This window comes from Acomys minous (assembly GCF_964271855.1).
Source record: "Acomys minous genome assembly, chromosome: 11".
NCBI lineage: Eukaryota > Metazoa > Chordata > Mammalia > Rodentia > Muridae > Acomys > Acomys minous.
This window is the reverse complement of record NC_140492.1, coordinates 100,860,262-100,887,520: the sequence shown is the minus strand read 5'-3', so window position 1 is coordinate 100,887,520 and position 27,259 is coordinate 100,860,262. Positions and strand designations below refer to the sequence as shown.

Here is a 27,259-nt window from a genome sequence, read left to right as displayed (position 1 = left end):
TGTGTTTAAAGTTCAAGTTTATTTAAATTTCAGCAAGTGAAAAAGACAAGTGTCCCTAGACATAGCCACTAAGTCGTCTGCCTCCTACAAAATTGTTTTGCATAGCCAATCAAAGGGTTGGGGACATAGGAAAGAAAAGAAGGCTGTTCACTTGAGAAGGGTTTTTGGTACACGGTGCAATTCTTATTCATTTGGAATCTAATTTGAAACATAAATTGCTTTTCCCTATATTTGATTGATTTTCAGAAACACCATAAAATGAACATTGTTTGCACATTACTTCTCTGTTTGGAGAACATCCTCCCAAGACCGGAACCATGAGAAAATTTTTGGATTTGCTTTTCACGTTTCTGTGGACCACATTAGAATATGTAAACTTCAGATCAAATTGAAATGGAAAGTGTAAAGGCCCTGAGGATGCTCAGGCCCTCACGCATTCGAGAAAACAACCTATGTCCTATGAAGGTTTTATTTTCCAAATGTTCTTAAAAGGCAACAACAACAATAAAAAAGAGCAAAGAATTTACACACAGCCAAATACATATTCAATTTTGTTTACTTCTTTCTATACCTTTAAGAGTAAGTGAATTTCAGGGTGCAGATTTCTCCTCTTGAGGGCTTTGCTCACCTGCTAAAATCTCCCCAAACTCTCTACTTAAAACTGGTTTGAGCTGGGAATGGTGGCACACGCCTGTTATCCCAGCGTTTGGGAAGGCAATGGTAGGCGAACCTCTGTGAGTTCAAGGTCAGCCTGGTCTACAAAGAGAGTTCCAGGACAGCCAGGGCTGTTACACAGAGAAACTCAGTCTCAACAAACAAACAAACAAGGCCAGCCTGGTCTACAAAGTGAGTCCAGGATGGCCAAGGCTACACAGAGAAACCTTGTCTCGAAAAAACAAAAACAAAACAAAAAAATAATAAAATAAAATAAAATATAAATAAAAAACAAACAAACAAACAAAAATAAACAAAACAAAACTGGTTGAAGGAAGCAAAAACAAAACATGGTGTGTCTTCCATCTAGAACATCAATGGCTGCCAATTTCCTTCATGTGTTTATTACAGAAATATGAGAGTCCCTTGTGAGCCAGGGACTTTCTAATCTAGCCCAGCCTCCTCAACACCACCGCCCCTGTGATGCTGACCTCTGCCTTGCCAATCTAACCATCCATCCCCCTTGTCTGCTCTCTGCTCTTCTCTGCGATCTCACCTCTCCCCAGCTCTAAACACTTCCTTCCCCACCCAGCACTACACCCTCCTAGCTTTCCTTCTGTCCCCCTGACACGATTTGCTCATATTTGACATTTGACTCAGAATAAATTAGCTCTCATTCCCTGTGAGGTGAGGGCTGTGTTCAGGGCTGACAATCCCTTCTGCCTTTGGTCTCTTCTCCATTGTCCTTCGGGGCCAGATGGGGGCTCCACTTCAGTCTTTACGCTGACATTCCAATGGACAGGAGATGAAAGAATTAACAGGTGGAACGCGGAAGGCATAAAAGCCGCTAACAGAAACAACAAAGTATTCTGGGAGATTCCTAGCCGGCTTCCACTCCCCTTTCTTGGTCAGGGTCCCCCAGCAGTACAAGATACTGGGAAATACGGTGTCTCAGCAGGTCACAGGCCACCTGCATAAACAGAGTTCTGGTGTATAGAGAAAGGCAGGCTGTATCAAGCCAACAGCAACCTGCCCTGTGACCCTTCGTAGAGCGTGCCAGCCTCTCCTCCCAAACACTACAACTGTCTGCCTTCACCTCCATCCCTGAATCCTAGCTTAAGTCACCGCGGTTTTTGACCAGACACAGCAAGCAGAGCCTCCTTCTCCGTTGCTCTCTTAGTCCTGTCTTCCCCGAGTGCCTAGCATCATCGCTTTAAAGTACAACTTCCTTTCTTCAAACTCTCCCGATTATCTGTCACAGTTTGGGTGCCCAGAAGCTGACCTATAGTCAAGGATTTCTGTACAAGTCACTTCTTTTAGGCACAGCGAACAAGTTGGGGCACTATAGTGGGGCCAGGAAGGACAGAGTTCAGCAAGTATCCTCAGGGCCCGAGGCTGCATAAACCCTAGGGGAAGCTCTCGAAACCTGTATCCAGTGTAAAACAGTCCGCCCCAGGGGGGCGTGGAAGGGTATTATTGACAGCCAAGACCTGCTCTATTCATCTATTCAGCTCCTGTAGCTTGAACACATAGTCCTGAATCTGCCCACCCCAGTCTAACTCACTGAGGCCAGTGTCTGTCTGTCTGTCTGTGTCTCTCTGTGTCTCTGCTGTCTCTCTCTCTCCCTCCCTCTCTCTCTCTCTCTCTCTCTCTCTCTCTCTCTCTCTCTCTCCTGGGTTTCTCTGTGTGTAGCCCTGGCTGGCCTGGAACTCACAGAGACCTCTGCCTGGGATTAAAGGCATGCGCCACCACAGCAGGGCTCCAGTCTTTTCTCTACCAGCCTTTGTGCTCTCTCTGCTGTTTGCAGCACATTTAAGGAGCCCATGGGGAGAGCCTAGGAAACTCTTCAGTACGGAGGAAATCTCAAAACACGATTTAAGAATGGAGATCTTAGAAGTCCATCAACTCTGAGTCTCATTTCAAAAGCGGCTACATTTGTGAGTGCTCTCCGTTTGACGAATAAATCATAACGTTTTTAGTAAGATAGGTAAATTGTAAAGACCGCATGAGGTCTGGAATATCTGTGTGAGACGTCACTATGTCAAGGTGAATATAACTTAACGCTAGTAAGTATGCATGTGTAACACAAGTGCCATGTCACTGTGTCTGTCAATGGGAAGGATACAGACGCACAGTGGGTACAGAGCTTGGATCTACGTCTGCCTTCCATTAGCTCACTAGTCATCTTTATTTGCCTGCCTTCTTCAGTTGCTCTACAAAGTAATCATTGCAGGCGACTGTCAGAGCCGCCACCATGACCACAAATTCATTAAAATCCACTTCGTTGTCCTTATTGGCATCCAGGTCCTGCATTATCTTGTCCACCAACTGGGGATCCTTTTGACACTAAGAAGAAAAGAAAGAAAGAAAGAAGAAAGAAAGAAAGTTTCTAACTCGGAGGCCTTGGGAGGATCACGACAACTGAGGTCGCATCATCCTCCTGTTTGCAGGAAAGTTTTCAATCTCTCCTTTGAGCCCCTAAAGACAGTTCCCAGAAGTCTAGTCACAAGACCTGAGCCAACCAAGAGCCTAGCCACAGCCCCAGGTCCGCAGAACTCCACAGCTCACACCCAATGGCCAGGAAAGCAAAGTAAACAGCAGCAGATTCAAGTGAGCTGTGGATGCTGGAAATGCATTTACTGGACACCATAGGCAGGAGACCAGAACTCCGGGGGCCAGTAGAGTAATGGGGGATTGGGGGGTGGGGGGGTGGAGGACCAGGACACCCAGAGGCTTCAAAGTCAAAAGAGACAACCAGTGGCCCTATCAATTACATCAGTAGGCTATTGAGCAATTATGTAACATTTCAGAATTCCCTAATTTATCTCATGGGAGGAATAGTCTCCACCCACATGATATGAGCACCTTAGACGGTGCTTAGTGCTTAGTACCAAGTTTGCTAGATCCAGCCAGTACTAGATACCTAGATAAATTTGAATTTCAGATTTAAAAAAATATATTTTTTTAATAAGTATGTCCCAAGTATTATATGGGGTACAAACTATTTTATCTCATAGCCCCGCCTAGTACAGTGTCTGAGACACACAAGCAGAAGTACCCAGGAGCCATTTTCCTTACTGCTACAGCTAGGTTCTCCAAAAGTTGACAATTACGGTGAGGTCATTTTTTTTTTCCTTTTACCCAATATTCAATATTCTGGAGCAGAAAAAAAAAAGATATCCAGGGTTCTCGTTATAGTTAATAATAGCTAGCAATACCTGGAGCTTTATACAGCAGAAAGGAAATGGCTTCCTGCCCGTGTCTGCAGAAAACAAGGATCTCCAGGGTTTTCTTCCCCGGCCCTCAGGGTCTTGAAAGAAGTTACAGACAGAGCGTGTCTAACACCGGTCCCCAAAGCCATCTACCCCCGTCTACGGACCGTCAGCTGAGGTGGAAAGCGGACTCACCGTGAGGAACTCCGTGAGCTCTCGCTGTAACAGCATCTTCAGTTCTCCCTTGTTGAGCTTGAACCTGTCCCCCTCCTTGCAAGAGTACCGGTGGAAGATGCGAATCATGGTATCCATAGCCTGTTCCAGCTGGGTGGGCATGTTGGGGAGCGGAGCAAGCGGATGACTCCTGGAGCAGGCCACCGGACCAGGGCGAAGGCGCTTGTTCAAAGGAAGCAGATAGGGGACACGTCAACTCTTTTCGTGAAAGCAGAGGACACAAGGGACTGTTCTCAAACTGTAGTAATTGTCCACTAAAGACAGTGCTGTGCCCATTCCAGAGCAAGCTGCAAATGAGAGCATTGCAGGGATTGGTTTTTCTCTTCCCCAATCCCCACTCCCCCAGCCCCTCCAGCACTTTATAATTTAACAACTAAGAAGGTCCAAAGGCATGTTAAAACACAGAATTGAAAAAAATAACAATAAAATAAAATAAAAGAATAAAAAAACAAGAGAGGAGGAAAGTCTTCTTACCCACTCGGCAGGATGCAGCTGCTGTCTACAGGTGTTCACAGTGACACTCTGAGCACTGAGACCCTCCCTGGGTTTCCACCTGGCACACCTGGTCCCAACAAATGACAATTATCGGAGACAAGAGACTCAACTGGGGATGCCTCTGAGTCTGTTTTTAATCAGCAGAGTGAACAGGTGTGCGCTGCTGCCCCGAGGGCGGGGGGGGGGGGGGGGGGGGAGGGGAGGAAGGTGAGTGTGTGCTGGGTCTTAGAGAAGATGGCAAGGTGAGAAGGAAAAGCCCTCTGTCCTGCTCCTGTGGGAATAGGGGTAGAGGTACAGTTTGTCGCTAGGAAGTTGGTGACTAGGGTGGAGTCTAAAAATAGAGTGGCAGAGAAGAAACATGGCTCAACCCCAGACAGCCCTTGGTAGTGCACTTTCGAGGTCAAGGGACTAGTCACACTGACCCGGTAGAGTGCTCACTGTCAAAACCAAGACAGCGGAAGCTGCAGGAAGATGCTCCGGTAGTGAAGAGCGCGTGGGGCAGTGAGTGGGGGCTCCTGCCTGTTGCCCCAGCTCCTCAAAAGCTGGAGTAGGAATGTCATGAGTTTGAGGCCAGCCTGGGATAGGGTGGGTTCAAGACTGGTTTGTGTTAAAGGGAGAGCTAGTATTGAAAACCATAAAACAAAGCCGGGCGGTGGGGGTGCACACCTTTAATCCCAGCACTCGGGAGGCAGAGGCAGGCGGATCGTTGTGAGTTTGAGGCCAGCCTGGTCTACAAAGCAAGCCAAGGGTACACAGAGAAACCCTGTCTCGAAAAACCAAAAAGAAAAACATGAAACAAGAACAAAATGAGAGAGAAAGAGGTGTGTGTGTGTGTGTGTGTGTGTGTGTACCTGTGTATATGTACATGCTGGTTCGCAATCTCAGTCTTGTGTCTGCCTAATAGACTACTAAGTCCTCAACTGTACATGGACTGCACAATGGGTTTGAAGGCAGAACAAGGTGATTAGCACAAGTCTTCCTGGTTTATGCAGTTACCACCAATTTTAGCCTTATCAAGGGTAGGAAAACACTACCTGGCATCTGTGGATGATAGAAAAGCTGTGGGTGTAGGAACGTTTAGGGGTATTCCCAAATACGATGACTCACAAGCAAGAGGGCCTGAGCTGGATTCCTAACGCCCACATAAAAAGCCAGATGTGGTGGCCGGAAGAACCTTATCCTGAAGCAAATCTTACTGTTAGCTTTCCTGGACCATGTCAAATGCAAAGAACACTGTTGTCTCCTTCGGGTTCAGTTTTCCTGCTAAGGTTATCCCTAAGGTTCTGTGACCACTTTCCTTCCATTTTGAATGCTCTCTTACGCTGGGGTTCTGGAATGTTATTCTTGGAGTATTCTTGGACACTTCCATAATTTCTAAATCTTTAGCCCAGGTGTCTGCTAAGCACCAAGCTGATCTGCCCAATTTCTATCTGGATGCCTTCTTGCTGAAGACTCCCATAAGCTTTTCAGATTTGGTTAAGATCAAATTAAAACACCTACCCTCTTCACACCTCCTGCCCCTGCTTGGGCCATCTCTGTCACCCACTCTCAATTCCCACCCCAACACCTGGCAACACTTAAACGGTCACTCCTTGGCACTGTCAGGCCGCAAGGCATAAGGCTCCTTACAACATTCGGGGCTCCTCCAGTCTGCCCCCCAATTCTGTTGTCATGGCCCTTGATCACAGCAGGATCAGCATCCACGCAACTGGAATGAACCGTCCCTACCTGCACACAGACAGAATGTTGAGCTCTCTCGCCTTGACTGCATCCCACCTACTCATTGATGACTGAAAGAGAATAGCCCACCCCCACCAAAAAAAAAAAAAAAAAGCCGGGCATGGTGACGCACACCTTTAATCCCAGCACTCGGGAGGCAGAGGCAGGTGGATCACTGTGAATCGGAGGCCAGTCTGGTCTACAAAGTGAGTCTAGGACAGCCAAGGATACACAGAGAAACCCACTCTCAAAAAACAAAAACAAAACAAAACAAAAACCAAACTTTGCTCATCAAAAGGGGAAAGGGTTATTTTGCTGAAATTCAGTTTGAGTTTGGGATTAAATGTGCACCAAACTAGCCTGGTGGTGGTGGCGCATGCCTTTAACCCCAGCACTTGGGAGGCAGAGGCAGGTGGATCTCTGTGAGTTCGAGGCCAGCCTGGCCTACAGAGCGAGTTCCAGGACAGCCAGAGCTGTTACACAGAGAAACCCTGTCTCAAAAAAACCAAGGAAAAAAAATGTGCACCAAAATTCCAAGTGCACTGAAGTAGGTAAATTGTTCAGAGTGCTTGGGTCTCAGCAACATTGTATTCAAATTGTATTCAACCTCAGAACTCTTTCTTTGGAGAATTTAAGTGACAGGCAAAACTTCTAATAGAGAAGATAGCAAAGGTTGAGATGCTGTGGTCAGATTTAAGAGCGAGTCTGGCTCCTCTATGCTGGAGTTCCATGGCCAGGCCGATTCCTGTTTCTCTGACCTAAAGGTTTTCTCTGGTGTGTGCTGCCCTTTAGTGTCAGGCTCTGGAACTGCTCTGAGAGCCATTCATGTAATGCACTTGGATCTGAGCCCATAAAACCCTCAGCAAGGGCTTACAAAAAGCCTTAGCCTGAGATCTCCCTAAGATACTCAGAAACAAAGACACCACCAAAGGTTCAACAAGACTCTGTCACCCTAAGGACAAGCATGCACTGGTGACAAGTGCCCAGAAGGGCTGTCCTGTGTGCTTCGCTTGTTGCCTCAACGTGTCCTCTTTTCATCTAGGAATGAGTCATGACTCTCAGAGCTAAAAAGCCCAAATGTGCATGCAAGTTACTGTGCAAAGAATGAGGAAATGGAAAGACCTGAAAAAGTTTAAAAGGAACACTCCTGGGGCAAGATGGAGACCGAAGAAATCTACAAGTGTGAAATTATTAAAAGTCTTCTTGTGGGCTGGGGAAGTGGCTCAGTGGTTAAGAGCACTGTCTGCTCTTCCAGAGGTCCTGAGTTCAATTCCCAGGAACCACATGGTGGCTCACAACCACTTATACTTGGATCTGATGCCCTCTTCTGGCGGCAGGTATACATGCAGGTAAAGCACTCATATATGTAAAATAAATATTTTCTTAAGTCTGTTTGTTGTTTGTTTAACGTGTGTGTGTGTGTGTGTGTGTGTGTGTGTGTGTGTGTGTGCTGCCTGCCTGTATGTCTGGTGCCTGGTGTGGCCAGGAGGCCAAAGGGGTGTTGGATGCCCTGGAGCTGGAGTTACAGACAGTTTTGAGCCACCAAGTAGATGCTGGGACCTGAACTGGGTCCTCTGAGAGAGCAGCCAGTGCTCTTACCTGCTGAGCCAACTCTCCAGCCCAGAGAATTCTTTTTGAGTACACTTGACAGCGAATCGAACAAGAGAAAGAAGACGCTGGAGAGGTTGCTGGCTACTCAATCCTCAGGACACCTGTTGGGATTCCAGCACACAACCACATGAGCATCCATGCACATCTGTAACACCAGCTCTGAGGGATCTGATGCCTGTGCGCACACACACACACACACACACACACACACACACACACACACACACACCATGAATCTTTGTCATCATGAGAAAAAGCTAACAAAATTGAATTATTTTACCCAAGGAAGAGAGCTAGCATTAAGGGTGTTTTGTATATGAAGGGCTATCAACCGAGGAGAGACTGACCGCAGTCACTGGTGCGATCAGATAAAGAAGAACATAAAAAAGAAAAGCTGAAGGGATAGCCCAGCAGTTGAGAGCACTGGCCGCTCTTGCAGAGGTTCCAGGTTGGGTCCCAGAACCCGCATGGTGGCTCACACTGTCTGTAACTCCAGTTCCAGGGACCAGACCACCTCTTCTGGTCTTCAAGGGCATCAGGCATGCACATATTCATATACGCATGCAGGCAAAACACTCATACACATAAAATAAAAGTAAATTGACAAGTCTTTTTTTTTTTACAAGTCTTTAAAAGTAGATATACACATTAAAGAAATCAAAAATTCCCTAAGCATTGCAATAGTGACTAGAAGACTGTGTAAAACTTTTGCTTTATTTATTTATTTTGGGTTTTTCGAAACAGGGTGTCTCTGTGTAGCCTTGGCTGTCCAGGATTCGTTTTATGTCCAGGCTGGCCTTGAACTCCTAGTGATCAACCTGCCTCTGCCTCACGAGTGGTGGAATTAAAGGTGTGCGCCGCCGCCAACACCACCAGGCTCAAAAGTCTTTTATACAAGTGAGTAACAAGACACAAAAGCTTATTAACTGCCCTGGAAAACAGAGGCAGGCAGGCAGGTTGCTGTGAGTTCGAGGCCAGCCTGGACACAAAGTGAGTCCAACCAAGGCTATAGGGAGAAACCCTGTCTCAGAAAAAGAAAAAGAAAAAAAATCTGGTACAAACCTGGGGAAATGACTTCGTCAGTAAAGTGCAGTGCAAGCAGTAGGCCCTGGCGTCCAATCCCAGAAGCCCACATTAGAATGAAGGAAGGAGGAAAGGGACGAATCCCAGCATAATTAACACCAGCACCTGTGAACACAGCCTACCAAGACAATATTCCTTTTGTGTAGAGCTATTTCAAGTAAGAATGCTAAAAATAACAGGAACCATACTTAAGGCCTGAGTGTATAAGGTTTAATCTTCCTTCCCTGACGTAAGCCTACAGTGTTCAAGGAATCTCAAATTAAAAGAAAGAAAGAAAGAAAGAAAGAAATCCCTTTTATAATAAAACACTCATCTTAACTCCCGTAGGCAATCTTGGGCTCATAGTTTTATCTTAGCTGATTACAACGTGTGATGCCCTCAGGGCAACCTTATACTTTTACTCCACTAAATCAAAGGGTGGGGTGGGGGAGGAAGTTTCTTGGGAAGCATCTGAGATCTACCTTGAGGGCCATCCAATCATATATGCTACTGTTACTACACGTAAGAGCGTCTCTCTTGAGAGGCTTACACCCACGCTCTTCGGTGTGTCTTGTCCTTTCTCTGAGAGCCTCTCTTCCTATTAACACGCTCACTCCGCCTTTAAAAATCTCTTGAGTAAATTTCAATTGCTTTATCCCGTCTATCTTTCCCTGAAATGCTTTCTGGGTGAAGTCCAGAGTCTAGCTTCACCTGAGTGGAGAGCTCAGAAGAGAATTCCTCAGATCGCCACAGGCAGCTCCAGCCAGCACCCCTCTGCCGCTTACATAGACCCCGTTCTCTGACTCTGACAAGAATGGAAGACACATCCTGCTTCGCTCCTGCTTGGATCTCTCCATCTGCTTGCTGGCAGCTGCTCATGAGGTCCCAAGGAGAGACCCCTGAGGCAACGAACCGAGGCCTGTGAAGAGCTACCGTGCAGGTGGATTCCCACAGCAGTCAGAGCTACAGGGCCGCAACACAGCCTTTTGAGAAACCAGAAACCAGGGTCTTAACAGCTCCCGAATCCTTGCCCCCACTCTTCTATAACAATAAGCAAACTAATGCAACCTGTTCAATCCTATAGAGTCCTTTTAAAAACGGTTCTCGAGAAACAGTGCAGTGTAAATAGATATGATTCTTTTAAGAGAATTTTGTTTAGAGCTAAAATGTGACTAATGAAATGTTTTTCTTTTTTCCCTCTTTCTTTTCTTGGGAGGTGGTGGGGGAGCGTGTTTCGAGACAGGGTCTCTCTGTGTAGCCTTGGCTGTCCTGGACTCACTTTGTAGACCAGGCTGGCCTCGAACTCACAGTGATCCGCCTGCCTCTGCCTCCGGAGTGCTGGGATTAAAGGCGTGCGCCACAACGCCCTGCTTGGGAAATGAAAATCTGAGGGAAGGCCGGGTGTACCACGTGCGTGCCTGGGGCAGGTCTAGGCCAGAAACGGCTGCTGGATCCCCTGAAACTAGAGTTATGCGTGGTTTGTGAGGCACCATGTGGGTGCTGGGAACTGAACCCAGGTCTTCTGCAGGAACAGCTGGTGCTCTTAACTGCTGGTCCATCTTTCCAGCCCCTTCCTCAATATCATAATATTAGGCTTTTTAAAGTGTCATCTTTACCACAAACCATCATTTCTGGTTCTCAAAGTGTCACTTCGTGCCACAAAACCCTGCCCTGTCAGAGCTCAGCGTCAAGTGCCCAAGGTCCATTCAATTAGAATGACTCTGCTTACATCCAAAGTCCCTTGGGAGTCACTGGGACTTCTCAGGAGGGCACTTTCATGGCATTTCGATCCAGAAGTCCAAAATCCTCCTGCAGCCTCTCTTTGGGATTCTTATCTCAGCACCTGAGGGGACAGGGCCAGTCTAGAGTCTCCAGCAAAGAGAAAGCTTTGAGCCAGGGCGGTGGTGACACATGCCTTTAATTCCAGCACTTGGGAAACAAAGGCAGACGGACTGCTCTGAGTTTGAGGCCAACCTGGTCACAAAGCGAGCCCAGGGGTCTACAAAGAGAGAGAGAGAGAGAGAGAGAGACAGAGACAGAGAGAAACAGAGACAGAGAGAAAGATTTGAATAAATGGCCGGGCGTGGTGGTGCACGCCTTTAATCCCAGCACTCGGGAGGCAGAGGCAGGTGGATCGCTGTGAGTTCGAGGCCAGCCTGGTCTACAAAGTGAGTCCAGGACAGCCAAGGCTACACAGAGAAACCCTGTCTCGGAAAAAAAAAAAAAAACACAAAACAAAAAAAAAAAGATTTGAATAAATGGCAACCTGAGAAGCCTCCTGCTTTGTAGTACAATCCTATCTCCCCTGTTTTCTGACATAAATGAGGGTTTACGTCATGTCTCTAATGGAAACCATGGGAAATGGCTGTAAGGTCCAGCAGCACAAATGGAGGCTGGTAGAGCTCGGAGGCCACATTGCGAGTGGTTTTTGAATCTCATTTCTGCATGATGTCTCCCCCCAAGCCCCGCCCCCTTGCTCCCTCCCTCCTCCCTACCCTCCCTCACCTGCCCTCCTCTCAGCTCTTGCAAGCCCAGTGGGTTCCCGTTCAGCAGACTCAATCTCCAGGGAGCCCTGCCCTTCCTCCAGAAAACAGGCCCGCTTTCTCTTCGTGGAGAACTGATCTCGCAAGACTGGATTTGCAGGTTACAAACACAGGGCATCCGGGTTGCAGAGGCCGAGATACAGTGCGCGGACTTTGGAGTCTGTCTCCGCGTTAAGGAAGGGGGCCTTCCTTCCAGGTGGCTCTGGGTGAGGGCCCAGGCCCAAGATCCCGCCTCACCTGCTCCTTTGTACTTTAAAGCCTAACATCCTCAAAAGACACGGGTTCCAGAAACGGTGCCCTCTCCTCTTCAGTAGGCCAGCTCATGCCTTCAAGGCCTCAGAAATAAACTGACGCTGGAGAAACCTACCTCAAAATTCCTTACCTTAGTCCTGCAGGTCACAGGATAGAGATAGGCTTCTTGCATTGACTTCACACCACTGGATGGGCACCAGACGTCTGACCTACATCTCTCTTGCTAAAACATACTATCTGGTTACAGTCTAATGGGTCTCTGAGGGGTTTTGTGTGGCCACCAAGACGGGCCTCTCTCCGTGAGTTTACAACATGGCCGCCAGCACTGTTTCCCTAAGATCATCACTCTTAAGGGGGTTACTGCAAAGACTCTCGCCCACACTCATTCATAAACGTCACTTATGCATTTGTTTTTGGTTTCTTGAAGTAAGGTCTCACTCTGTACCCGGTACTGACTTGGAACTCACTGTGTAGTGCCAGGTGTCCTCAGACTTGCAAGAACCTTCAGGTCTCAGCCTCCCAAGACTAGAATTATAGAAAAACCATGGCTGGCTTATGCACACAATTTATAAAGTAGCATAAATATTCATGTGCCAGTCTACAGACTCCCTGTTTTGAATGTAAGTAACAATAGCCAGGTGTGGTGGTGTAGATCTCTGCTCTCAAGACCTGGGAAACAGAGACTGGAATCATGAGTCGCAGGGCAGACTAAACTACATAGAGTTGAAGGTCAGTCTGAGCTACATAGTAAGACCTTATATCCAAAAACAAAACCAGAGGCAGATAATGGTGGGTGGTACATGCCTATTGTCCCAGTACTTGAGAATAAGAGGCAGGAGGATTGCCATAAGTTTGAGGACAGCCTAGTCTATATAACAAGCTCCAAGCAAGCCAGGGCTACATTGGAAAAACCCATCTCATATCAACAAACAAGCAACAATGGAAAAAAAAAGGCAAAAAACAAAACAAAACAAAAAAAATGATGAATTAGCCTTTGCGTACTGTCACCATCGCCCTTGCGTGATGGGGCTTCATCTTCTATCATCCTACTACTGACTAGAAATTCCACGTATCTGTTTGTGCCATGACTGGAGCAGAGTGAGTCGCCTGCAGTCCTGGGAAGAAATGAAGGACTCGTCGGACATGCTGCGCTAACCTTCCCTCTCAGTGACAAAAATCTCAAAAGAGTTAAAGGGGGAGAAGGTTTATTCTGCCTCATCTTTTCAATCCATGATCATTGGGCTATATTGTTTCTGGATATACCTTAAGGTGGTGCAGGATGGGGGCGGGTGGGTATAGTGGATCCATGGAAGGAGGGAGGGGAGGAGGGAGGGAGGGAGAGAGGTGTAGAGTCAGGTCTCAGTGACCCCTTCAAAGTCATAGCCCTAGCGTGGTACCTGCTCCAGCTAGCTTCCATCCTAGAAGTCCCTCTACCTCCAAGTTGGGGCCATAGCTTTTTAGACACAGCGTAGATCCCAACCTGTAACACGTGTCAAGAATCCTCTGGACAAAATAAACATTAATTAATTAATTAAAAGAATCCTCTGGACTCGCACACACAACACAACTCCATTTTGATTGCCGAGAGAGAGAGAGAGAGAGAGAGAGAGAGAGAGAGAGAGGGAAATTTTACCCCGTGTCCCTATCAACAGAGAATTGGCAAGTTGGAACCGGCCCTGGCAGCTCCATTTTTCTAGTGGGAACAGGCATGACTACTTCAACTTCTGTCAGATAAAAAGTTCCGCAGACGTCATTTTAAAAGCTGACTAGGCAAATAGAAGGCAAAACCAAATAAGGAAGAAATCCCTAGGATTTCACAAAGTGAAATTTTGTTATGAGTTGTTTTGATTGTTTCTGAAGACACTGGTAAGGACGCTGCTGAAGGAGACCGTAGATTTCGTTATACACACCGACAAGAATGCAGGGGCTGGTCAGATGACTGAGCAGGTAGAGGCACTTGCTGCCAAGCCTGACAAAATGAAATCAATCTTGAAGACCAACGTGGTGAAAGGAAAGAATTGACTCCTGGGCTGAAGAGATGGCTCAGTGGTTAAAAGTGCCACCTGCTCTTCCAGAGGTCCTGAGTTTAATTCCCAGCAACCACATGGTGGCTCACAACCATCTATAATGTAATCTGATACCCTCTTCTGCAGATAAAGCACTCATATTCAATAAATAAAATAAATAAATCTAAAAAAAAAAAAAAAAAAGAATTGACTCCTACAGGTTGTCCTCTGACCTCCCCACACATGCCGTGGCACGCCTACTCTCTCTCCACACACACACATATGCGTGCATGCACACAAATAAATAAATAAAGGGGCTGGAGAGATGGCCCAGTGGTTAAAAATAGCAGTTATTCAAACCAGGTGGTGGTGGTGCACATTTTTAATCCCAGCAGAGGCAGGTGGATCTCTGTGAGTTCAAGGCCAGCCTGGCCTACAAAGCGAGTCCAGGACAGTCAAGGCTACACAGAGAAACCCTGTCTTGAAACAAACAAACAAACAAACAAAAAAGCAGCAATTATTTTTGCAAAGGAGCAGGGTTCCCAGTACCCACAAGGTGGATCACAATTGTCTATAACTTCAGTTCCAGGGCTCTAACACCTACTTTGGACCTCTGAGCATACTTGAAATATACGTGGTAGGCACGCACACACACACACACACACACACACACACACACACACACACACATAAATATAGTCAGGCAAAACACATATACATAATTTTTTAAGCCTTTAAAACTAACTGATGTAGGGGGCTGGAGAGATGGCTCAGAGGTTAAGAGCACTGTTTGCTCTTCTAGAGGTCCTGAGTTCAATTCCCAGCAAATACATGGTGCCTCACAACCATCTGTAATGTGATCTGATGCCTTCTGCTGGTATCCATGAAGACAGAGCACTCATGTACATAAAATAAAGAAATAATTCTTTTTTAATCTCAATGGTTTATTTTAGTATTTAATTACATGCCTGTGTATGTGTGCATGCACGTGGGTAGCTGCAGAAGCCAGAAGAAGGTGTTAGAGTGTAAATGTCGTTTTTATTTCCTCAGGTGAGGGATGAGATGAGAGCAGTTTCCAGGCCTTTCTAGCTCTTTCTGAACTCTGGATGGTTGGTTCAACTCAGCTGTTGTGGCCCAAACTCTTCTCCAAGCTGACTGATTCAAACTGGCTTCTTTTGGCTTCAGGCTGAATTGCTCTTACTGGCTTCAAAATTATTGTCGCAATCTGTTCTAATCTTCTGGCTCCTCATCCCTGGCTCCTTATGTCTTTACCCGAGTCTAACTTGTTCTCTTTGCAACCTGTCTCTGTAAAACTGCCCCCAGTTTAAAAAAACAAAAACAAAAACCAAAAACAAAAAACCTGTCAGTAAAAAGCTCTCCTCTAAAATAAAAAAATTAAAATTATTTTTTTAAAAAAGTGTGGGAAGCCGCGCCCACATTCGCCATTACAAGATGGCGCTGACACCCTGTGTCCCATGCTGACAAACGACTAATCTGCGCATGTGCGAAGGGATTTTCCACTCGTTGTGCTCTGCCTCTCCCGTGGCATCATCTCGCCCGATGAGCAACAGCCAATCAGGGACTGACACATCCTAAGCGGAGGACAGTTTCCTACATAAGGGAGGGGTTTCTGCTGTTTGCTCTCTCTGTCTCCGTTTTTCGTGTTGTAAGTTTATGCTCTTCCTCTCAAGAGGCAGTAAAGCTTTACTGCAGAAGGATCCTGTTTGTGTGTGCAGCGTCGTTCTTGCTGACGAGACGGTAACGCTAGCCACATATGGTGCCGAAACCCGGGAAGACTACACCATCGTCAGCACCTTCAGAGAGCCCCTGACTACAGGGAGGATTCAGAACTGCAGGGTTGGTAAGTTCGGAGAGGTATGCATATTTCTGAAATTCTTGGGCTGATTCTAGCTGTAATATTTGCTGCCGTAATTGTTAAGAGGGCAGTAGATGAAGGACAGGTCACCCTAGAAGTTCAGGATAGCATGTCAGAAACCGAACGTAGTGAGAGGTTGGGTGCGGGCGGGAAGAAGAATGCCCGTAAAAAGAAAAAAGCTCAGGACCCTCCTGTAAAAGGAGTGCAACCCCCCTCAGGACCTAGTTCACCGCCGAGAAAAATATCGCAAAGGTTTTATCCTTTAAAGGATCTTGAGGCATTGAATATTGATAGCTCTACAAGCTTTAATACCTCTGACAATGAGACTCCTGATTCGGAGGAAGAAGCCGAATTAGAGGAAGAGGCAGTCAGGTATGAGGAAGAGAGATACCAACCTAGACGAACGAGAGGGTAATAAAAAACCCTCCCTCAATTCATTTCGCAGGGTGGCACCCACTGCTCCTCTACCCTACGAACTGCAGTTTGGATTTTCCTTCTGGCCGAAAAAGATTCGTAAAAAATTACATAATTTTTTTCCTGTGTTTGAAACAGAGAACGGGGGTCGAGTCCATGCTCCAGTGGAGTTCAATCTAATAAAGGACTTGGCTGAATCTGTTCGCAAATATGGGGTTAATGCAAATTTCACCCTGGTAATGTTAATGACAGAAGCTGCAGGGCGCATTTTTGGAGATATTGAACAGGTTGAGACAAGTTTTTCAGTCCGCGGTAAAGCGGGGGAAGGTTCTCAGGTTGTTGAGACAAGTTTTTCAGTCCGCGGTAAAGCGGGCGACGTTCGGAGACCCTTTAAAAGTGGGAAACTCTTCGTCATGTCTGATCAGGGCGGCTCAGAAAGGGCTGCTGAAAACTAAAGACTTGAGAGACTCATGCTAAAAATGGAGTCGCTCGAGTAGAAACAGCACAAGGAGGGTAGGAGGAGGAAGAAGGCGGAAGAGGCCGCGCCCAAACGAGATAATCCGCCATCTTGGCATGCCTCGGAACTGGCACCGCCGCCTTATGCGGACACTTCACCTTTATCAGCACCACAGGGGAACTATCATTCTCTGTGCCCAGAGGTTTGGAAGCAGGCTCGTGCCACCTTCCCAGTGTTTGAGGATGCCAACACCAATGGCCATGATTAATGGAGGAGCATTTGGTAATACTACTTTCAGCTGGAATACATCTGACCTTTTTGACACTTCTAACAGGTGATTCGGCTCAGATGCGAATGGAAATGTCAGGGTTATGCATTACATCTGTGCCATATAACAATTTTACACGTGCTACTAATTTGTCTTAAGAGTCTTTCAGCTTATCTCCAGGGGAGCTGGTCCGCAGAGTTTGAAGAGATCTGCGCACTGCCGCCATTGTTACATGCATGGATGTATCCACCGCTGAAGGCCTTGCCTCCTGGATTCAACAAGCTATGCATCATCTTAAGGAGTGGGCAGGTATCGGGGCTTTAGCTATGGCCCTTCTGATTATCAGCTTCCTCTGCCTTGTGTTTCTTCGACGCTTGGTCATATCCCGAAACAGAGACCGTGCCCTAATTGCACAAGCCTTCTATGCTATTAAGGCTGGACAGTCCCCTCAGGCTTGGCTGGCGGCCTTTAAGTCCTGATCCTCGTCACGTTCGGGGTGCAAGGCAAAGCACTGCACAGGAGGTACATTGTTTGCAGTTAATGGCTTCCTGGAGAGCACGTCTGATTGCATGTGGGCTGACACCCAAAATCCCACCTCCAGAAAAAGGTGTCGGTCGGGTCCAGAGCTAGGCTGGGGCCGAGCCCCTAGCTGAGTTCTGTTGTACATCAGTGGCCAAACTTCAGGGCGGGTTTCGCACATGATCAAGGTGAATAACCTGGGTTATGGGTGGTCATACATCAGTGCCCTCTGGAGATCAGACCTCTACTCTCACCCGTTTCGTCCTGTTCTTACAAAATAAAACAGGGGGGACTGTGGAGAGCTGCGATGTGCCATGCCTTAACAAGGCGCAGGCTTCCGCCTTCCGCCATCCCGACGGCGAGCGCTCTCTAAGATAAACAAGTCCTTATATGGCAAAAGGCTGTGCAAGGGTAACTGGTGATCTGATGACGAGCAGTCCTGCTCTGACGCGGACCTATGAGGAGGTGACACCTGGCATGAGCTGATTGGCCCTTGAGTTGTACTTAAGCTTGGTCCTTCCCTTCTTCGGGGCCATTCCCACTGAGCTAAATCCTGAGTAAAGATCTCGAGAAGAAGTCTGGTTGTTGGCGTCTTATTTCCGCTGGACGGTCCGGCGCCGACAAGTGGTTTTAACTGGGCTGTGAACAAAAATTCCCTGGATTATGTGTTACCTCGGTTCAATATAAAAATTTCACTAAAGCAGCTAATCTGTCAAAGAGTCTCTCTCAGTTTATTTTACAGAATTGGACAGCGGAGTTTGAACAGACCTTAAGAGAATTGCGGACTGCTATCATTCAAGTCAATTCCACACGGCTGGATCTGTCACTTGCTGAGGGATTCTCGTCGTGGATATCCTCAGCCTTCTCCTTTAAAGAATGGGTTGGGGTTGGATTGTTTGGAGCTGTAATCTGCTGTGGATTAGTGTTGACCCTATGGTTGGTCTGTAGACTCAGGGCTCAAACAAAAGGAGACAAGGTGGTTATCACCCAAGCACTTGCTGCTTTAGAGTCTGGGACCTCCCCTGATATATGGTTAACCATGCTTAAGCAATAAGTCGCTGGCTGCTCAGCTCTTGCACCCTCAGAGTCTCATCTCATTGCACGAGGTAGAGTGAGTAAGCTTCAGCAGCCCTGGAGAGTTGCATAGCGAAGCATTGCAGTAGAATGGCTCTGCGGCATATATGAGCTAATTCTAGGGAGGCATGTCATCTTGCATGAAGGTTGCGTGTCCCAGTGTCCTTCCCCCAGAAAAAACGGCACAGGGCCAGGCTATGACCTCTCCGGGTGAAGAGCTTAGGGGAGAGTTGTGTATGCAGGCCTGATATTTTGTTTGGGGATTTGACCTCTGTCTCCACTCTCCCTATTGGGTGTCTTATTGCTTCTTAATAAAAAGAAAAGGGGGAGATGTGGGAAGCCGCGCCCACATTCGCCATTACAAGATGGCGCTGACACCCTGTGTCCCATGCTGACAAACGACTAATCTGCGCATGTGCGAAGGGATTTTCCACTCGTTGTGCTCTGCCTCTCCCATGGCATCATCTCGCCCGATGAGCAACAGCCAATCAGGGACTGACACATCCTAAGCGGAGGACAGTTTCCTACATAAGGGAGGGGTTTCTGCTGTTTGCTCTCTCTGTCTCCGTTTTTCGTGTTGTAAGCTTATGCTCTTCCTCTCAAGAGGCAGTAAAGCTTTACTGCAGAAGGATCCTGTTTGTGTGTGCAGCGTCGTTCTTGCTGACGAGACGGTAATGCTAGCCACAAAAAAGGCTCTCCTTTCTCTTCTTGCACTACTATTAAAGAGCCTCTCTTTCTTGTCCTGTTCTTGTGAGAATTGGGCACATCCTATCTCTGACTCACTCTGTCAAATCTTTCTCTGACTTGTCACTTTGCCCCTAAATAGGCATCACTTTCAAACATGGCTGCTTCCTTCTATAAACTAACCCCGCCTTCATTGTTTGCGATTATAGGTGTGTGCAAGGGCGTGTCTGAATTCCAGCCAGATCCTACTGTAATCCAGAGAGTGTCTGCATTCCAGCTGGGTCACATAGACCTAGAAGGTCTTTGGATGAGATTCCCTTGCCAGAGTGGCCATTTGGATTAAAATCCCACTGCATTAGAACAGTTGGAGTTGGGGTTGCAGGTGTTTGTGACCTCGTGGTGTGGGTGTGGGGCAGGGGTTGGGGTGGGGAGGGACTAAACTCTGGTCAGCAAACACTTCTCTCCAGCCCCAGGTGTTTCTTGAGGCTTATTTATATAAACTTACTCCTCCTCACTTTTAGATTCCATCCTTGGTTTCCTTCCTCCTCCTCCTTCTCCTATCTAAATTATGCAATATCCTGTTTTGTACATCCTTATGTATCACTTTATACCCCGTATGGGACAGAATCTAAGCTGACAGCCCCTCAGCATCTCAAGCTCCAAGTCGCGCCAACCCAAACTTAACACCATTTCCACACGTCAGCCCATCTGGTCTACTCCCGCGGACTCTCCAAGCCCAGGCCTTAAGGCCAGGCCTCAGAGCTCTGGACTGAGCTTTATATTACAGGAGTTCCGCACTTAGCCCTGTGCCTCCTCTGTTCCTCTTTAGCATCTTCTATCCCTGCTGCAGAAAGCTCTCCTCTTCCCCCCTTCCCCGGCCCCCTTCACCCTGGGCAGGCTCCCTTCCAGAGGAACCTAAGCTCCACCCAGCACCTCCGCCCAACTCTGCTGCTCTTATTGCCTCACACCATAAACCCTGCCCCACCACACTCCGTTCAAAGCTCACGTACAAGTCAGTCCAAGGGATCTTACAGTTCTAGTGTTCCCGGCCACCCTACCCAGTACTCCTCACCGGAAACAGTACTGGGCTAAACGGAAAAACAACACTGAATGCGCACAAAGGGGCCTGATGCTACTGTAGATGGTTCAAATACCATTTTTTCATTTCCCCCTCAAAACTCTTTTTGTTTGTTTGTTTGTTTGTTTTTCAAGGCAGAGTTTCTCTTTGTAGCCTTGGGTGTCCTGGACTCGCTTTGTAGACCAGGCTGGCCTCGAACTCACAGCGATCCGTCTGCCTCTGCCTCCCAAGTGCTGGGAGTAAAGGCATGCACTGTCCCCTCAAAACTCTGAAGGAGAACCACTGACCCTCCGTGATCGTGAAGATCACGACACCACAGAGACCACACGTGGCTTTCCCTAGTCACAAGGTAAAGGGAAGATTTGAACTCCCAAAAATCCTGGTGCTAAGAATCCTGGTGCCAGAGGAAGGAGTGTATCAGTGCCAGGGGCTCTCATTTCCTGGGAGACTCCGTGCCCAGTGCTCTCCTGTTTACTCGGGGATTTATAGGTTGTAGGTCACAGACTAGAGCACTTCCTGCTTTTGCTCCCCTGTAAGGAACAGAGCATGCCTGCAGGCCCTGAAAGTAAGCCCGCTGCCACCCATCAGCCCTGTGCTAATCCAAGCCAAGGGCTCCAGGTTCTCTCCGGCTACCTGCAGGAAAAAGGCAGGCTATTGGCTGCCCCCAGGGACCAAGATAAGAGCCAGCCCTTATCTTACTCCAGCTTTCAGGGAGAGTTCTTTTGTGGAAGATTTTTGTTTCTTACACTGGTTGAAACTTGCCGGAGAGACTGAGGCAGGGGTGTGGGGAGCAGTGATGGCCCGCAAGGTGAGTGGAAAGTGGCCAAGGGCGATCTTTCTGCCTGTAGCCTCACCTGGGAAATAGAAAGAGGAGCGAGGAATGGGAGGTGGAGGGTGGGGGAGGGGGGAGACAGAGACAAAGACAGAGAGACAGAGACAGAGAGAGGTGTGGAAAGGGGGAAACAGTCTAAGGCAAGATGTCCTATGGTAACCTAGCCTCTAGAGTCACTTTGCTGTGACTCTCCCCCTCCCCCGCTTCCCGCTGAGACAGGGTTTCTCTGTGTAGCCTTGGCTGTCCTGGACTCACTCTGTAGACCAGGCTGGCCTCAAACTCACAGAGATCCGCCTGCCTCTGCCTCCGTCCGGAGTGCTGGGATTCCAGGCATGTGCCATTAAGCCCAGCCCTACCGTGACTCTTTTGCTGGGTGACATTCCCGCTTCAATGGACTTCGTTTCACCAGAGAAAAATCAACTTTTCTGTCCAGGCCAAAGGGCTTAAAAGAGTCTATAAGTTGATGTTTGGTGTCCAAAACTATAAAGTCCAAACGATTCAATCAGAGGTGTGCTGGGGCATAGGCTACGTGGCAATTTTGAAGTGATGCAATGGTACCCAGCCCAGCCGGACAGCAGACCAACCATCTAGGCTTGTGGAGGGCTGGGGTAGGAAACCTGGGCAACACAGTGAGCTCCAACTACATATCAAGATCCTATGTCAAAGGGGTGGGGTGTGAGGCGTCCAGGGGAGAAGAAGTCACATGTCAAGTGCCAGCATTGCCAGCGCATGCATTTTCTGTACGGTAAATCCTATCTAGTACACAGTCAGCCTGAGGCCATTTGTCCCTGTCTGCAGGTGCTACAGAGGACAGCAAGAGATAAGAATGTCAACGTTCCGCCGGGTGTGGTGGTGCACGCCTTTAATCCCAGCACTTGGGGAGCAGAGGCTGGTGGATCCCTGTTGAGTTCGAGGCCAGCCTGGTCTACAAAGTGAGTCTAGGACAGCTAAGGCTACACAGAGAGACCCTGTCTTGAAAAAAACCAAAAAAAAAAAAAAAGAATGTCAACGTTCCATAAGTGGTCAGTGGAGAGTTGGAAGTTCCATGGGATGCATTTACATTTTCCAATTCTAGATGCAATCAGCACCTTCCAGGCTGTGGGAAACCCTATGCACAAACAGCCTGGTTTTGCCAGCAGGTAAATTACAAGAGGAGAAAAGAACATGCCTTTAGTTGTAGGAAAATCAGCAACATGACATCTGAACTTTGGGTTCCGGGTTGAAAAGATAAAAGTGCACATCACGGCGTCTGAGGTGTCCAGGTGGAAATCTGGGCACGGACAGGCTGTTGCTAATTAAGGAGCTCGGGCTGCGGGTGTTGGGGGGAGGGGGGTGTTGAGTGATGAAGACCTGGAGCTTCCCTCGCAATTCTAATTCCGCATCGCCTCAAAATCCTCCAACATGCCAATTCTGGTTTAAGCAAGCAGAAACATCCCGGGAATAAATACCGCCATTCCCCTCTCTGCGGCATTCCTCTTTCCACCGCAAATCCTGAGAAGTCAGTTGTATTTTAAATGAAGTCACCCTCTACACAAGCCTCTGCTCAGAGAGAAAGACTTCTCTTTCACCTGTCTGAAAGCTATGGTGAATATTGCTATTGTTTCATGGAAGAAAGGCTACGAGTTAACTCTGGGCCTTATACCCATGGCACCTACAACGAGGTTGAGGCCCTCAGAGGAGGAGGAGCCCCAGAACGGCGGGCCGTGTCTGTGATCTATGGGGAAAGAGGACTTATAAATGCTGGTGGGAAAGGGATATTTTAAAACCTTGGCCCTCCTAGAGGCTATTTTGCTTCCTCTCCAAATTTGCTGTCCTCCACCGCTAGGCTGCTGACCTGGCTGTCCAACAAACAGCCCTAAGACCAGTGGGGCCTATTGATATTCTGAGGACATGCCTGATATTCCGATGGCATGTGCCACTTCCTGAGACTCCATTGTAAAGAAGAAATAAACAGCTCAAACCCACAGGTTGGTGGAAGACACCAGAGGGAAAAAGCACTCTCCCAGAAATAACTGGCAGAGACTAACCTTGGCCAGGCTACTTGTCTCAGGTCCACACAACTTTGTGAGTTGCTCAGACTGAGGCGTGCTATACACAGAGTGGACAGCCTAGCATGCGATGTCTCTGCCAGATGTCAGGTTTGTGCTCAAGTGAATCCCCAGGAAGAGGTCCAAATGACAACAACATTGTGACAAACTCTTGGAAACTGGCTTTTTCAAGATCTGGCCTGCCAGCGGAGGATAAAAGTACTTGCTAGTTTTTATAGATACCTTTTCAGGCTGGGTAGAAATGTTCCTCACCTCCGGGAGGTAGTGGCGCATGCCTTTCATCCCAGCATTTGAGAGGCAGAAGCAGGTGGATCTATGTGAGTTCAAGGCCAGCCTGGTCTACAGAGTGAGTCCAGGAAGCCAAGGCTACACAGAGAAACCCTGTCTCGAAAAACCAAAACAACAACAACAACCAAAAAAAAAAAAAGTTCCCACCAGACTTAAATTACTCAAATAGTAGTTCAAAAGCTCCTCCAGTAACTGGCCCCCTGATTTGGCCTCCCCCTACCAATAAGGTCCGACAACGGCCTGGCTTTTGTAGCCAAAACCCCTCACTGAATAGCTAATGCTTTAGAACTTCATTGTGCATAGAGACCTCAGAGTTCTGTCCCTGTAAACAGAAGCTCTAACAAAGCCTTCCTTCCAGTCCAGCAGAGGATGGCCAGGCCGCCCTCCTTGGCGTTTCTTCAGCCCTAAGCACCCTACATAGGGAAGGATTTACCTCACTACGAGATTCTGTTTGGAAGACTCTTCCACTGCTCCTCAGGCTCAGAAACCAGCAACTGGTGGAACTTTGTCACATTCCTCTCTCAAGCCTCTACAGGCCTTTCAGTTCTCCATGCAGTCTGCTCACTAAACTATTCGAGAAACCCAGCCCTCCTCTGAGTCTACCACCAGTTTCCCCTTGTTTGAGTGCAGAGATATCATCTGGGTCAAGTGAATAGCCAAAGTGCCGCTGAAGCTAACCTCGAGAGGACCATATAAGGTGATTCTCCCCACTCCTACAGCTGTGAAGACAGCCATGGCATGACACCGTGGACCCACCACACCCAGACCAGGAAAGTGGAAGCCACCAACACTGCTGCCAAATGGACTCTCTAGACTGTGGACCCAGTGAAATTAAGGTTTCTTAATTCCTTAATTTCTGCTCCCTGGCCCTCTACCTCCTCCTGAGTCTTATGTTTTGCACTATGGGTGTGAATACAGGGTTATGTTCCGACTCCCACTGCCCTCAGGCCTGGACTGGAAACTGAGGGTGACAGATACAGGGAAGATGTTAGCTAGTGTGGCTAGGAACCAGCGACCCAGATTCCATCTTGACCTTTACCTGCAGATGCCTACATTGAGTGTCTGGCTGTATGGACAAAAGGAAAGACATGGAAATTTATTCTTTGAGATAGCAACGCAGAGTTAACAATTCTATGCCTGCCCTGCAGCTGGGCTCCCTAGTTGCCAGAAACAGGGGATTTTCCATTGCAAAAACCGGGGTTGTAAAACTGAGCCTTCCTTCTCCACAGTTGAGTGGAGAGTGGGGTATGACTTTCACATGAACTCTGGTGCCTCATATTTGACTATGTCCCCTGGAGGGGGAGACCTGGTGGCACTCAGAGGAAGGACAGCAGGTTACCAAGAAGAGACTTGATACCCTATGAACACATACAGGGGGAGGAAATCCCCCTCAGGAACAGTCATAGGGGAGGGGAATAAGGGGAAAATGAGAGGGAGGGAAGAATGGGAGGATACAAGAGATGGGATAACCATTGAGATGTAACAAGAATAAATTAATAAAAAAATTAAAACAAAACAAAACAAAACTGAGCCTTCCTGAAAAATTCCTTTAAAAGCTCCTGGCCTTTGGGAAGCAGGGAAAGGCTGGGGAATCAGACTCTGTGCCACAGGAAGGGACCCTGAGGATAGAATAAATCATTCCCAGACTGAAATCAGCCAGGATTGCTGGTTCTGCGTAAACTACTATCCCTGAAGCACATCTAGACAGGAACCAAGCAGACTACCAGCCCACTGACTGACAACGCTCACTGTGACTGTAGGTACCCCAAATTAATGCTAGAGGATTTTAAGGGGATAAAACTCGTCTAATATACAAAGCTTTTAACCTGGGCACCTCACCCCTCCCCCTTATTCTGATCCCTGCTGTCCTGCCTTGTGGGGTAACTCACATGGACATCAGCAGTATTATTGGGCCTCTGAGACTACTTGGTGGGGCATAGTAACGGTTTGACTAAATGTGCCTCTCCTGTTGCTTTCCAAACTAAGTAGAGGGATTGATCAGGACCCCCCCTAGGTCGACTTTTAATAACTCTGTGTTAAACGGTTCCATTTCTGAATTGAAACACACTAGATTCCCTTGCAGAAACGGCCCTTCAAAATTGGAGAGTCTTAGACTTCTCCTGAGATAAAGGAAATTATGTGTAGCTTTGGGAGAAACCTTTTGTCCCTATGCTAATTGATCAGTAGTAATAAAAGAAAATCTGGCCCCCATTGGGGAACTAATTGGTACAGTCTCTTTTCTCTTGCTCTCCCTGGCTAAGTACTCTGCTATCAACACTGGCTGGGCCTTTAACTTAATTCTCATTCTGATTGGATTAACATTGAGGCCCTGCATCCTTTTTTTGTTTTTTGTTTTTTGTTTTTTTAAAGCTGTATGTATTTATTATGTACACCTGCAGGCCAGAAGAGTGCATCAGATTACATTACATATAGTTGTGAGCCACTATGTGGTTGCTGGGAATTGAACTCAGACCTCTGGAAGAGCAGGCAGTGCTCTTAACCTCTGAGCCATCTCTCCAGCCCCCTTCTTTTGTTTTTGTGTTTTGTTTTGTTTTTCAAGACAGGGTTTCTCTGTGTAGCCTTGGCTGTCCTAGATTCGCTTTGTAGACCAGGCTAGCCTTGAACTCACAGCAATCCGCCTGCCTCTGCCTCCCAAGTGCTGGGATTACAGGCGTGCGCCACCATGCCTGGCCGAGGCCCTGCATCTTAAGCTAAAACAGGATGAGTTCATGGTTTGACTCACTCACTAAGACCAATAGGGAAGGTAGCAGGGCCTCCAGATCTGACTCCACACATGCACAACTGACTCCGTGATGGAAGTGCCATTCAGGCCATAAAATTCAGCACATAAGACCCCAGCACCACCTGCCAAAACAAAACAAAGGCCTAATCCATCAAAGTCCCTAGTCCTGGGAGTGTCTCCAAATACACTAACCTTGCTTTTTGGCTTCTGTAGTTCTGCTTCTGGCTAAACTGTTCTTGTTGACTGAAGTATGTCAACCCAGGACATGGTATTTGTGCTGAAAAGCTCACCCTGAGAAAGGCTTGGTGCTACAGTGGGATCCCAAACACCCAGTGTAGTCACCAGCCAGCTAAGAACGGCTTTCTATTGGCTTAAACCCATGTCCGAGCAGTTAGACAAAGGCCCCTCCAGATTCCCAGGTGTCTTCTGAAAGAGCTCAAAGCTGGGCTAAAACCGCTTTCCCAGGATTAGCTAATTAGCCTGCCTAATGCTACACAGAAGCTCTAAATAAACTCCTATATGGTAAAGCAGGGTTGAGACACTTGGCCTAATGCTGAGGGTTAAGACCTGGTCTTAAGGTAAGATGGCCAGGGTCCAGGCTAGCATTCTTAGGGTCAGTTGTAGTGCTGTAGCCACGCCCCCACATCCTCTGCACTAGGATGGCACAAGGTGGTCAAACGAAGCATTCCTGAAGAACCTACCCAGAAGAACTTAGGTTTTATTTCAATAGCACATAGAAAAGTGGGATCAAGTTTCTTCTTGTCCTGTCATATCCTCTACCATTACGATGCCCTCCACCACACCTTAGTGGGGAACAGTGACAGTGTATGTAAAATGCCAAGGAAACAACTTCCTGTCTTCCCAGTGAGCCACAGTCCTGCATGACCATTGCCCTCTACCTTCAGTTTCATGTTGGTAAATTCTGAGAATGGTGGGAGCCCAGCATTTTCTGCAGCTTGTATAAACACACACACACACACACACACACACACACACACACACACTTGGATCTAGAAAGATGGCTCTGCAGCCAAAAGCACTGGTTGCACACCCAGAGGATCTGGGTTAAGTTTCTAGCATGACCATGGTGGCTCATAGCCATCTGCATCTATAACTCCTCTTCTGGCCTTTGAAGATACCAGATCTGCACACGGTGCACAGATATGCCTGTGGGCAAAACACGCATACAC

At 47.6% G+C, this 27,259-nt stretch overlaps 1 protein-coding gene across 1 annotated transcript; it reads right to left on the bottom strand.

Moving 5' to 3' along the window:
- S100Z (S100 calcium binding protein Z) lies at window positions 1-24,733 on the bottom strand. Its single transcript, XM_084802576.1, has 4 exons — window positions 23,760-24,733; window positions 4,575-4,662; window positions 4,062-4,262; window positions 1-3,000 (listed from the first exon to the last, which is right to left on the bottom strand). Exons 3-4 carry the CDS (start codon window positions 4,200-4,202, stop codon window positions 2,842-2,844), a joined length of 300 nt encoding a protein of 99 aa, XP_084658702.1. The 5' UTR covers window positions 4,203-4,262; window positions 4,575-4,662; window positions 23,760-24,733; the 3' UTR covers window positions 1-2,841.
- Window positions 24,734-27,259: the final 2,526 nt, after the last annotated feature.

Excerpts from the sequence above, each read along its gene's own strand:
- S100Z (XM_084802576.1), bottom strand. The coding sequence starts at position 4,202 with ATGCCCACCCAGCTGGAACAGGCTATGGATACCATGATTCGCATCTTC. Across the intron at positions 3,001-4,061 it reads AGCTCACGGAGTTCCTCACG|TGTCAAAAGGATCCCCAGTT; the intron begins GTGAGTCCGCTT and ends TTTTCTTCTTAG.